The sequence below is a fragment of the Callorhinchus milii genome, unplaced genomic scaffold, assembly GCF_018977255.1.
Source record: "Callorhinchus milii isolate IMCB2004 unplaced genomic scaffold, IMCB_Cmil_1.0 Scaffold8, whole genome shotgun sequence".
Taxonomy (NCBI): domain Eukaryota; kingdom Metazoa; phylum Chordata; class Chondrichthyes; order Chimaeriformes; family Callorhinchidae; genus Callorhinchus; species Callorhinchus milii.
Genome location: NW_024704749.1, coordinates 21,314,720 through 21,327,480, shown reverse-complemented (window position 1 = coordinate 21,327,480; position 12,761 = coordinate 21,314,720). Strand labels below are relative to the sequence as shown.

Sequence of the window (12,761 nt, the reverse complement as noted above, 5' to 3'; positions counted from 1 at the left end):
TAATGTAAAGCTGGAATGTAGCACTGGCCATCAATATAACATCCTATTTTGAGTGTGTGTCAGAGTGAAAGGGTTTGCAGAACCTTAATCTAGATCAAAGTCTGTAGTCATTCTCAGCCAGTGGAGGGGGAAGAAGAGGTCTGTGAGGGGAGGAGGATTGCGGTAGGAGCTATTAGACTGCTGTATAGGAATACAGATTTTGTCGGCAATTTGATCATTATGATTTTGATGCAGATTTATTCATGTGTGAAAGTTCCTTTAAGTTGATTGTTTTATACGTGATCCATTTTCTTAGTAAGGATTTTTTAAAATTGTTTACATGGGTCCGAGATTAGATTCACCATTGGATGTAGTGAAACAGACATTGCCAGCCAGAGTGGCTTGCAGTACAAGGGTTTGAGCTTGCAAAAAAACAGGCAATTCTCGACCTTAGCTGCCAAGCAGAGTACAAACTATTCTTACAGGGAGGAAATGATCAGAAGCGAAGTCCAACTGCACTGCTGTTGGAAGTGTCTGAATGTAGGACATCATTATTGTAGGTATGTGTGCATGTCAGGAGTGCAAGTCAGGGGCTCAAACCTTGCGATAGATTTCAACTGTTACAGGGTGTTGAAAGAAAAATAAATGATTGCTTGCTCCCGAAAGAGGAAACCAAGCTTTGTGGCGGTTTAGCAACATAGGAGACGGGAGATTTTCATTTGAAATGGGAGAAGTCGGTGAGGTCAGATATGGTGATAGGGCTGGAGGATTGCAAAGTTTAGATGGAGCCTTGCTACAAGATCATTGTTCCATTGAAGAGTCTGGAACCCATTATAGTGCAGGAGGAATGAAGGCCGGGATTGGAAGTGACATTTACACCCTCATGTCTTTACACACACATTGGGGTGACTGTAGGGAAGCTTTAAATTGCTTCTGATCTAGTAACACTGTAGATTGATAATGGACGCAAAACATGGTAACTTGCATTTCTCTTCCCCGCCAACCATCTTCCCTCCCCAAACCCCCTCCCCAACACGCACACACACACACACTAAATCACTAGGAATAAAGAAAGTCAAAGTGCAATGAAGCATGTTTTTGTTTATCACGCTAATTGTGGGACGACAGCTTACAGAGATATGGCTCTGTTTGAAACAGGCTAATTAATGTCCATTATTTTGGTTGGAAACGATTTCCACTTCCAGATGGCTAGAATTAACAGGCAATCCCTTGTTAGGCCAGAGATGGCCGAGAATGTTTCTGCATGATTCAGTAATTGTGAGCTAATGTTAAAACATGAATGTTTGAATTCGTCGGTAGTTTTGATGGATAAAGTGCCACGTTTGTGAGTAATGTCAATCTCGGGCTGGCACAGCAGCGCATGGTACAGCAATGCGTTGTGCTTTTAAATAAAGAATTCTCGAAGGACACCCTGCACATAGCTGTCTTTTACCACCATATTTAATGCTGCTATTATTTTTAGGTCAGCTGTGTCATTTATTAAAGCTACCGACTGTTTTGTTCTTTGTACTAAAAGGGACAATGGTTTCTTTGGTGTGACAAAGTTGTGTGGTTTACATTTCTGTACAGGATGCTGCAGGTGAAGGGGTTGCAGACTGGCAACGTGCTATCCACTAGGTGGGTTCTGTTGGATTGCATGGGTTTGGAGCTTTCCCCAGTCCCCCTCCCAGAATCGAACAGAGCCTCAATCGTTCTCGCTTTCTTTTTCAGTTCCGCCATCACATCTTGTTTAAACCATGTGTACCAGAGCCTGGCCAATCTCATTCGCTGGTCTGACCAGGTGATGCTCGAAGGCGTGAATCTAGAGGATAAGGAAATGGTCATGACTGTGATTAAGGCCGTGCTGGATGGGGTTAAGGTATGTGAATCCTCCTGATTCTGTGTTCTTCCAGCTGTAATGGTGGTAAATATTTGGGTGTGCTGGTAAGATGCATGATTAATTCCTAGCAAAGGACTGTGACTGCGGGCCATGTGACTGACTGACATAGCCATGTGTCATCCATATTTTGGTCTAACAGAGTTGGTGTCAATCTCTGGTGTGTGTTTTTTCATCGCACTTGACAGCATCTCCACTGTGCTTGGCATTTCCATTTCTTCTAAACTCTGCTATTGGAGTTGTGGCATGAAAGAATGCGAAGTCTGAAACCAAAAGCATAAAACCATTACAGGCCACGCTGAAACCAGTTTGAGGGTCACTATTTATAGTATTTGAGACACATGAGGAGCTTAATGTTATGTACCTGCATTGTGACTATCGCCTTCGAAGCTCAGCATCATTTGACTGCAATTGGTGTTTGAACATTACCACCTTGCAGTAGCTGTGTTACTACTCACCGTGTGTGCATGTGTGTGTGCCAATCCACTACTGCGCCAGATTACTCGAGAGTGCTTTTATCTTTGTGTAACTTGCAGACACAAATGGTTAAAAAAAAATAATGAATGATACTAAGTTTGACAATTCCTCTGTACAGGAGCTTGTGAAACTGACGATAGAGAAGCAGGAACAGCCATCGCCCACCTCTCCCGTGAAACCCAGCCCACTAGCATCCAAAACTGACAGGTAATGGTACAGCGCAGGACACATCATTGAGATCTGCTTAATCCCACGCTGTTCTATGTTTAGTTTAGGTTGACAGGAAATTTGGCATTGGTTCATCTAGACACCCTGAGAGTGGTCCAACCTTTTGGCTGCTGAGGGCTGAATGCCCTATTTGAGAAACGTCCGTGAGATGCATAAGGACTTTGTGGTTCCTTCCCAGAAACATAACATTTACGGGTGATGGAGGGAGCAGGTGGGCCAATGGAAAGGGGGGTGGGGGAGATGAAATCGGGCCGCCAGTTGGATCACCTTAAGTAAAACATTGGTAGAAGATGTTTGAACATTTTTTCAAAAGCAAAATAGTGTTTGAAATGGCAGCTTCTTGTTCTGTCCCCAACGATGTTCTCCACACCTGTTGCGTTTGCTCAGCACATCCCTTTAGTGTCTATTTCAGTGTCATGCCTCGAGGAGCTGAGCACACTCGCTATAATATGACAGTATCCTGGTTAACTCACGAGTTCAGCTCCCCACCCTAGGCTCTTCCGAGAGTAATTTCAGAGCACCTTTCAACACGGTCTCAATGTAATTGGTCCATATGTTGTATTAAAAGCTCTCAGGGGTTCATGATTGTGGACACACATGATGGGAGCTCTCAGCTGTCGGCTGTTGAATCTCTTCGGGAGTGGGGGGTAGGGGGGAAGGCCTCGACACCCCCTGCATGGGATGATTTGAGATGGGTGGGGAGGGGGAGCGGAGAAGAGAGTTCCCTGTGCGAGAAGTGAGTGAAGCCAGTCTGGCTGTGATTGTGGATGACTGTCCAGCCTTTGTAATGATTACAATACAAAATTACATTTGTATAGCGCCTTTCATGTTGGAAGGACATCCCAAGGCGCTGGACAGTCAGGGATTTGAACGTGAGCTTGGGGGGGGGGGGGGGGGGGGGGGTAGCTGAAGGCACGATAGAAGAGGGTCTTGAGACGTGCCTTGAAGAAGGCAAAGGATGGAGCTAGGCAAAGGGAATTTGGGATGACTGTTGTATCACTTGCCACTTGTACACCTTGTAGAAATTTCTACCCATGTTATTGTGAACGTAAACAACTGAATTGATTTTTGATCCTGCTGCGGTTTTCCACTCCGTATACTTGACAGACATTTTCAGGACTGGCTTTTATACACGGCTTGTATAAAACATGCCAACTGCTGTAAAACACCCACACATTGCCCAACAATTTAATCACCTTCACATTTATCCTTTAAACCATGTTATAATAATAATAATAATAATAATAATAATGTTCTGCTGCCATTGTGATTATTATAAAATGTAACCAGCATGACTCATTAAGTTGAATGTAATTCTAGACCAGGTTGGGTTTTAAAAATATTACTGAACGTTTGGGGGTGATGAGGTGATGAGGGATTGGTTTTCTTTTCTTTCTTCTATCCACATCACAACTTCTGCTCGGGAAGTATTTTTTAAAAAAGTTTGAGTCTGTTCAAATCCCGCCTAAAGACCTTCCTTTTTGATTGTGCTTATGGACACCTCCCTCCACCCCCTCCCCTTGGCTCGGGGTCAGACTCCGCCATTGTCAAGCGCTCCGGGATGCTTCCCTGCGCGAAGGGCGCTGTATAAATCCCAAGTTGTTGTCTGATCTGGGATTGAACCTTGCAGCTCCACAGAGCTTCCACTGACAGAGCGAGAGAAGGAGATTCTGACGAAAACCACGCCCATGACACGATCGCTGGAGCTACTGCCAGACTCTGCAGATGTTGAGTGTGCGCCTCCCAAACCCCCGCTGCCTGGCATTCGAAACCTTGACCACAGGTAATGGATTAAAGGGGCCTGTTGACGTGCATTACTAACGGTTGGTGACACTGAACCTGTGCAGAGATGTGTCGCTGTTTTGCAGGATTGATTCAGATTGAGAAGCACACGCATTCGGAGACATACAGACAAGCAATTGTAGGCTGAGGAATAAACCGTTTGATCCACAAGTATTATCCTTCCAGTTCACTATCTTATCTATCTGTACTTGTTATAGACCGTGCCTGCACATCGTAGCCATTGTGTGCTTTGGGAAGTGTTATTTGATAGAATGATGGAAATTACAGCAAAAGTGGGGGAAATTTGTCCCAGCAAGCCTGTGCTTGTTCCTGTTTGTTGTGGGAATGGTCCTTATCCCAGACACAACGCACAAATCTAAAGGCATCCTGTCAGTTTGTGCTCTTGCTTGGTTCACAGTAACACTCGTTAGATTGTGTTTTTGATCGATTTTTAAAAGTTTTAAAGAAGGCTGAACTGTATTTCTGGGTTGAGGGCTTATAATAATATAGCACCTTCGTTGGGAAGATGTCTTAAAATGCTTCACAGAATATACTGTAAAGTAAAGCTATTGTAGGCGAAACAGGTTTGCTACAAAGATTCCGAGTATTTGATTTACCTCCATAATCTCAAATTAATCAAAATAATAATCCTTGGATTTGATATAGTGAGAGGTCTCAAATTGCTTCACCATATACTTTTAAGTGGATTGACTGTATATTTTGTTGGCGAAAAATGCAAGGATAATTATTAATCAGCCGTCATTTCATCTACAAATACTTTGTTAAATCTGGTAGTTTGAAATGGGAAAATCACGGCTCTAAGCTCAGACCGACTAACGTAATCCTCTGTTTGTTCTCAAGCAGCAGCCCTGTGTTACCGCCCTTACCGCCCAAGAAGAGGCAATCCGCACCCTCCCCGACCAGAGTGGCAGTGGTCTCTCCCATGAGTCGAGCAGCGAGTGGCTCCAGTTTACCCAACAGCAAACAGGTATAGAAACACGGAGAGGAGTCGATAGTGCCGACAGCCGTGTAAAGAAAATTCCAGCGGCCAACAACAACAACAAATTACACTTGGATAGCGCCCTTCACGTCGGAAAGACATCCCAGGGCGCTGGACAGTCGGGGTTTGGATGGGGGCAGAGTTACTGGCCTGAGCTCAATGCGAGTTACTGGGTGGCAGATGTGTGCCAATCTATGCCAACCCAATATTTGGTCCTCCTGTTGGTTCATGTCATGTCCTGCCCATTGGATCCCACACCTGCTGCTTATACAGTGGATGTACATGTAGATATACAGATATACAGCTCTGAGCGAGTTAGCGCCCATTGAAGGTGAATGTTTGGTGTGTACGGCATGTGCTGCCTTTAACACACTGGGCCTCTGTAGTTTTTCTTGTGGCATAGTACCCTACCCACCTGGCCAGGTGAGTCAGGCGCCCAGCGAGATTCTGTTTGACGTTTAACAGTGCGTAAAAGGAGGATTTTGCATTCTTTGTCACTCAGGACTTTGACAGCTTGGAATGTCTTCTGCAGAGACGGTTCTCCGGTGGCAGCCACTCCTACAGTGGGGAGTCGCCTCGGATGTCCCCCTGTAACAGCATGGGGAAGTTCAGCAAGTCAGACGAGCAGCTCTCCTCGCTGGACAACGACAGTGGCCAGTGCTCCCAGAACACCAGCTGCGAGACGCTCGGTAAGTACGGCACACGTTTGTGTGCACGTGTCACACCCAGCGCCGAGGGCAGGGTGTCCGTCCGGCACAGCGTCGCTCGCTCTCGGTCACTCTCTCGCCTTTTATGATCCCCTCAGGATGTGCGTCTCACCCAGCCGAGCGAGCACGGGTGATTTATTTCTAGACATCTGCCTGCCACTCTCTTAAGCGACTGGTGGGATGGATGAGTGGATATGAGATGCTGTTTCTTTTTTCTTTGGCTGCCGCGTTTGGCCCACAAAATACACTTCACAGTATATAAAAACAGAAGTCCCTGGCAACACACAGCAAGTCAGGCAGCATCTATGGAAAGAGGAAAGTGAGTTAATGTTTCAGGTTGATGACCTTTCTTCAGATCCTGGTCATCGACTGGAAACATCAACTCATTTTCCTCTCTCCATAGGTGCTGCCTGACCTGCCGCGTGTTCCTAGCGACTTCTGTTTTTATTTCAGATTTCCAGCATCTACAGTATTTTGCCTTTCACTTTACAGCGTATCCTGTGAAGTGCCATGAGACGTCTCAATGACCAGATCAGGCGCTATAATCAGATGCAAGGATTATTCTTACTAGAAGGTACCTCCCCGGCTCACGCCCTTAGCCGCTCATCCACCGTTTCTGTTTTCTTTGCAGACAACACGGAGACCTACGACCCTGACTATGACTTCCTACATCAGGATCTTTCGGCCACCGACCAGGTTCCCCAGCACCCGCCGGGAACTCTCAGCCCTTTGCCGGAGTCAGCGGTCGAATCCAGTTCTCCTCTTCCCGGACAGACCTTTCCTCCCCCGTTCGGTGTTTGCCAAACGCCAGACTGGCGGCAGATGTCGCAGGCTGCCGTCCCCTTGCAACAGACACAGGCGCCGCCAGCCTTGCCGGAGAAGAAGCGTCGCAGCGCTGTGTCCATCGGTTCGTCGGACAGTTCGGGGTCGCGGGCGTCTTACAGTAGGTTGCCGTCTCAGTACGACAATATCTCCGAGGAGGAGCAGCAGCTGCAGAACCCGACACACGGTTTCACCCCGTTCGCGATCGTGTCGCCACAGCAGCACGGAGTTCCCTCCATGCCACCCGGTTTCCAAGAGGCCGATCCGTCAGAATTGTCCAGGATACCAGAGAAACCCCCACCACTCCCAGAGAAAAAGAGCCGTCACAGTGAGTATCTGTGTGTGTGAGGACGTATATGGTGTGTGGACGAGTGGTGTGTGTCAGTCTGGCTCAATTAGTAGCGTTCTCGCCTCTTGAGTCCAGAGGGTTGTGGGTTCAAGTACCACGTCAGTACTTGGAATCACATAGTCTAGGCTGACTCCAATGCAGCGCTGAGTGGGGGTGTCTTGCATTGTTGGAGGTGTCGTCCTTCGGATGACAAGTTAAACCGAGTTCCGTCTGCCTGTCTACGTTAAAGATCCTATGGCACTATTCGAAAAGAGAAGGGAGTTTCTCTCTCCCGGTGTCTGGGCCGACAATCCCCCAAATGAAATCAGTCTGTTTGTAGGCCATTGCTGTGCGTAAAACTGGATATCGTATTTCGCCCCAAAATGCAGTCACTGCTCTTTACAGTATATTCTGTGAAGAGCTTTGAGATGTTTCGATGATGTGATGAGGCACTATGTGTTTGTGTGCGTGTGTGTGTCTCTCTCTCTCTCTGTTGATCCTATTTAATGTCTCAAGATGGTTTTGTTCCATCATTGTGCTGTTACGGAGAGCAGTATCTATAAGGAACATGGGAAATACAGGATATGTCTGTCTGAAGAGACCAAACTGCGTTAGATTGGGTGTTGGGCAAGAAGCTTGCAGAGTAAGTTGAGCTGTTGAATCTTATTGTTGAGTCAGGTCGTCCTAGACACTTCCTGATGTGGTAGTTCTGCAAATGGTCCAAAGTCCTGTCGAATTAAAGGGAAGGAAAGTCCCGAGGCCGTTGCATTTTGTTCAACGTACTTCTTCTCCCTCCTTCCCCTAGACTTTCCTTCCCCTTTAAAAATAACCATTGCACTATTGCACAATGCCACCAGGTTTAATAGTGCTCTTTGTGTGAATCCAATCCTCGTCTTGTGCTGAGTGGCGATCAGAAAAACATCACTCGCACGTGCCAAAATCATGGAGAGCTGGTTAGTGGTGAGGTTTGTGCACCGCGTTTCACAGGACCTGGCTTTACGTTTGTCCCTTATTGCCCTCCCTGAACCCTCAGTGTTTGAAGTCGTCGCTCAGAGTCCGGCTGCAGTTTCTCAAAGCTCGTCTCCATGGCACTCGTGAGGAACATGTTTATCATGTTGGAAACCAAACAGTGCAACGCTGACTTCCTCTCCCCTTATGGTCGGAGAGAGATTTTTTTCCCCTCGCTCCTCTTTTGGGTCCCACTGCTCCTTGTTCCGTGGCTGCACCAAGGACTCTGTGATGACTGCTGTGAACTGGAGAGTCCGTCCTTGCCTATGCTCAAGACTGTGCCTGCAGCTACCCTACACTATACACACGAGCTAAGCTGAAACTGCAGCATCCATCACCTCAGTAATCGCTGTTTTTGCTTTTTAAAAAGAGCCTCTGTTCAAATGTGGTGTGGTTCCCCGATTGCCCCATCCCCGACCGACTGTCGCTGTGGCCTACACACAAGTGAAATGGCTTCTGTTTCTGCATTGCACACCTCGCCTCCTGCTCTTGGTGAATTCCGTCGACTTCTGCAGGCGGCCAGAGCAGAGCTGACCCAATTATTTCACAGCGATCTTATCACCGTCCCTTCACGTGCGCAGCCTTGTCAAACTGCAATGCTGTTGCATTCTCAGTCTTGTTCTATTCGGCAGCCTCCAAGTGACATCAGCTGTTCCTGTGAGGGCAAATTACTCTCAAGTCCTAATTTGTTTCTGAATTGCTTATTTTGGGTACATCCTATCCTATTGGGTGCAAACCCACGTAACCACAGATATCCGTGTACAAAACGTTTTTGAGTTACAAGTTTATTGTGAAACTGATAAACCTGACGTAAATAGATCCCTTTCTCTGCTGTGTGTTCATCTCTCTCCGATCGATTTAGTCAGTCGCTCTTCAGCAAATGACAGATCAATATGATCCGGTGCGTACAACACATTAAATTAGCCTGCTGTTAATCCTCTTAATTCAAAACGATTGGGGCACCCATTAAGTTGCCAGTGGTTGACAGTTGCCTTTCTGACATTTTGTGCTCATTGTCACTTAGTCATGATAGATTCTGTTATTTTTCTTATAATAATAATCCTTGCATTCGATACAGCATCATTGCGATATCACATCGTTGAGACGTCTCCAAAACGCTTCACAGAATATCTTGTAGAGTGGATTGACTCTTATTTTGTGATTGAAATGCAGCAGCCAATTACGCACAGCAGTGTCCCACAAACAGTCGTGGATTGAGTGACAAAATATATATAATCTTTTTTTTTGGTGGGTTTATTACCCCCAGAAAGCAATCCATCAATCGATCCAACAAATGGGTTACTACTTACTGCTGGGTAAACAGAGGTGTGCGGAGTAACGAAACTAGCCAAAGGTTTCGCCCTGCCCAGGAATGGAACTCAGGTCCTATCGCTTGGAGGGCGAGCAGACTAACCACTACTTGACTCCTTGATTTTAAGATTGGTTTGTAGGAGGGAGGGAGAGATGATGATGTGTTTATGTGGAGTTGAGTTCAGAGCTTTCTTATCACTGGGTATTGTCTGATTAACCTGAGCACGTAGCTTACGCGTTGCTTTTTAATCTGACTGTGAGTAAACTGCACAGGTGATTCCCCGAGGGAGCAAATCTATAGTGGCTTTCTTTACCCAGAGTCGTTCGAAGGAAGCCCTTTGCTTTGCCAGATGAGCACGCGCGCTCTGCTCTGACCAGAGACATAACGTGCTGTTAAGACAAGAGGACAGTGGACATTGTGTTGAAATGTTCATGGACACAATTTATATGCAAAAGTGTTGGTTCCCAGATTGTCAATTGCTTTGTTTTGAAGCTGTTGCTTGGCAGCACAAGCGACCTCTGTACTCCCTATTAGTGACTAATCCATCATAGTCCTATTCACATTGTCCCGAGGGATATAACAGGCAGGTGAAGTGCAGCCCAGGGGTGTAATTACATGTGTGTGTGTGTGTGTGTGTTGGGGGTGGGGGTTGCAAGAACAGGCCACATGTTTCTGCGGCTGGATGTTACAACAACAACTTGCATTTATTTCACGCCCTTCACGCGGGGTAGCGCTTGATAGTGGTGGAGTCTGACACCACGCCCGGGGTTTTGAAGGGGAAAGAAAGGCTCAAATTGCAGCAAAGTTAATCATTGATGTTCATCTCTATCTCCTCGAAGGCACACTTGATGTAACTCTTAAGTCTCTATTCCTCTGCCACATGCGAAGGGATGTTTGAATGCCCACTTGTCAGTGCAGCGAGAGACACCAACAGCTATTGCACCCTGTCACTGCACACAGCAGTTTCCTGAACAAGGGTGTGATTGAAGACTTTCACTCCGTTCCTTCCCAGATTACTTACTGGGCAGAATTGCTGCTTGGTGCATTACCTTCCTCTCGAGTCTATATGCGTAGTGCAGATTTAAGTTTTGCCTGGTTTTCGCCCACGAAAATACACAGTCAGTTCACTTTACAATATAATCTGTGAAACACTTTGATAAAGTGCGATATCAAATGCAACGATTATTATTAGTTTAGTAAAAATCCAAAATTACATTTGTACAGCGCCTTTCACGTCGGGAGGACATCCCAAGGCGCTAGACAGTCAGGGATTTGGACCCGAGCAGGGGGGTTGGGATCAGGGAGGGTGGGAGGGTGGCCGCAGGCGAGGATCTTGAGACGTGCCTTGAAAGAGGCAAGGGAGGGAGCAAGGTAAAGTGAATGAGGGATAGTTTTTTGAAGGATTACCCTCGGAAAAGCGATCCACCAAACGACCGGGTTCCTACTTACTGCTAGGTAACCAGAGGCAGGTAGAGTAAGGAAACTTGCCTAACGTTTCGCCCTGCCCGAGAATCAACCCCAGGTCCTCTTGCTTGCGAGGCGAGAGCTCTAACCACTAAGCTACAGGACTCCACATTATTCATTCATGTGCACAAGTACTCCTGAAATCCTGAAAGTGTTCCGGTTTCCAAGAAAGTGCGAGCGCAATTTATTTCATTCCTGCCTTGATCACAAAATATTGCAGATTCTGTGAAAAATGTAATGTAAAATAGATAAAATATTTTAATATTCCGGAGGTGTTTTGTTTAATTGAAAGACCACCTGGAAATTGTAAAGATGATGGCAAAAAAAAAAAGAATTGAAGGCGAGGTTTGAAAAAGAGACCATGGAGTGCTTGGAATGTGGAGTTCTCTCTCGTTGAACAGAGTCCATAAATTATTTCAAAAGGAAATTGCACGGATACTTGGAAAAGAATGTTAAAGGCCATTGAAGCGAACGGCAGACAGGGCGTGGGTTAGGTAGCTGATCTCGTTTAAAAACACCAGGGCATACTCGATAGACAGAACAATCCTATTTCTGTGCGTGACATTCTCCCCTATGCTGCTTTATAGCGGCACAGCCAGATAGTAATTCCCTGAGAGCACGTCTGTCTGGAGGCTGCGTTTGAGCTGTGAAACACGGCGTCTGCCTCCAGGCAGTGATGTCATCTCCCTGCTGATATGCTCTGTAAGCGCAGAGCCAAACCGCAACCACATGCTATCCTCACTGAGCCTCCTGTAGCTCTCTGACTCCCAGGCCTGTGTGTGTGTGTGTGTGTCAGTGTTGGTGGGGGAGGGGGGCGGTTGATGATGATGGAAGGTGATATTTCTACTTGCCAAGCTTGTACTCTGGCTTGCTTCAGAAAAGCAGCATTTACCTTAATTTAGGATTCACTCACATCCATGTGCTTCACAACTGTTACAACAACTTGCATTTAGGGGGGTAATGTGCCAGAGGTGGAGGAAAAAGGTTCTGGTCAGGGACCGGATGTGGGGAAGGAAGGATAGCTAGGGTTCGAACCTGACACCTAGGTTACGCACAGGTTCGATAAGTCTTAGACGTTGACGGAAGCCAAGGAGTGTGGCTTCTGTCTTGTCGACATTCAGTTGCAGGAAGTTTGCCCTCGTCCAGGCCTCGATGTCTGACACAAGCTGACAGAACATTAGCGGACTTGGAGTCGCAGGAGAAGCAGATTTCATTAGATAACCGAACCCTCAACTCCATTTATCAGGCAAAAATTGTGAATTGTTGCAGGAAAGGTATTAATGAGAGGGGAGACATTAGCTCTCCTTGGGGGATGGGTGCAGCGGAGATTTATATGGGACTTGATCCTTTGAATGATAAAGTCACAAACAATATTGAGAAAGGGATAAAAATTACTTTAAGATAAGTCCTGTCTTTGACGTGTTCAGTTAAAGAGTTAATTAAGTAAAGCAATTTCATTTAAAAGTTAGGTTTAATGTTAATAATCCTTCAGAAAAGAGAGTAGTCAGTGTGGTTTACAGTATATTGTGTGAAGCGCTGTGAGACATCTCAAAGACATGATAAGGCGCTGTATCAAATGCAAGGATTATTATTATATTGAACATGCACTCCAAAACGTTGCCCCGGGTGAAGGCCGCAATATAAAAGCAAGTTGTTGTAATATTCTCCGTTCATCTTCTAACCCCCTCTCTCCCCCGCCCCCACCCGTCTGAAACAAAGGCAGACAAATCACATGGTCATCACATCACATCCTTCAT

The 12,761-nt window shown here is 46.2% G+C and overlaps 1 protein-coding gene across 2 annotated transcripts in view; it reads left to right on the top strand.

The window, feature by feature from the left end:
- rapgef1b (Rap guanine nucleotide exchange factor (GEF) 1b) overlaps nucleotides 1–12,761 on the top strand; it is a 60,140-nt gene that overhangs the window by 19,988 nt on the left and 27,391 nt on the right. For both annotated transcript variants that reach the window (XM_042337603.1, XM_007902760.2), the window contains exons 4-10: nucleotides 1,570–1,617; nucleotides 1,711–1,858; nucleotides 2,472–2,560; nucleotides 4,212–4,364; nucleotides 5,225–5,351; nucleotides 5,866–6,052; nucleotides 6,702–7,220. In XM_042337603.1, the coding sequence (XP_042193537.1) occupies nucleotides 1,570–1,617; nucleotides 1,711–1,858; nucleotides 2,472–2,560; nucleotides 4,212–4,364; nucleotides 5,225–5,351; nucleotides 5,866–6,052; nucleotides 6,702–7,220 (1,271 nt within the window). The remainder of the gene's footprint in view (nucleotides 1–1,569; nucleotides 1,618–1,710; nucleotides 1,859–2,471; nucleotides 2,561–4,211; nucleotides 4,365–5,224; nucleotides 5,352–5,865; nucleotides 6,053–6,701; nucleotides 7,221–12,761) is intronic.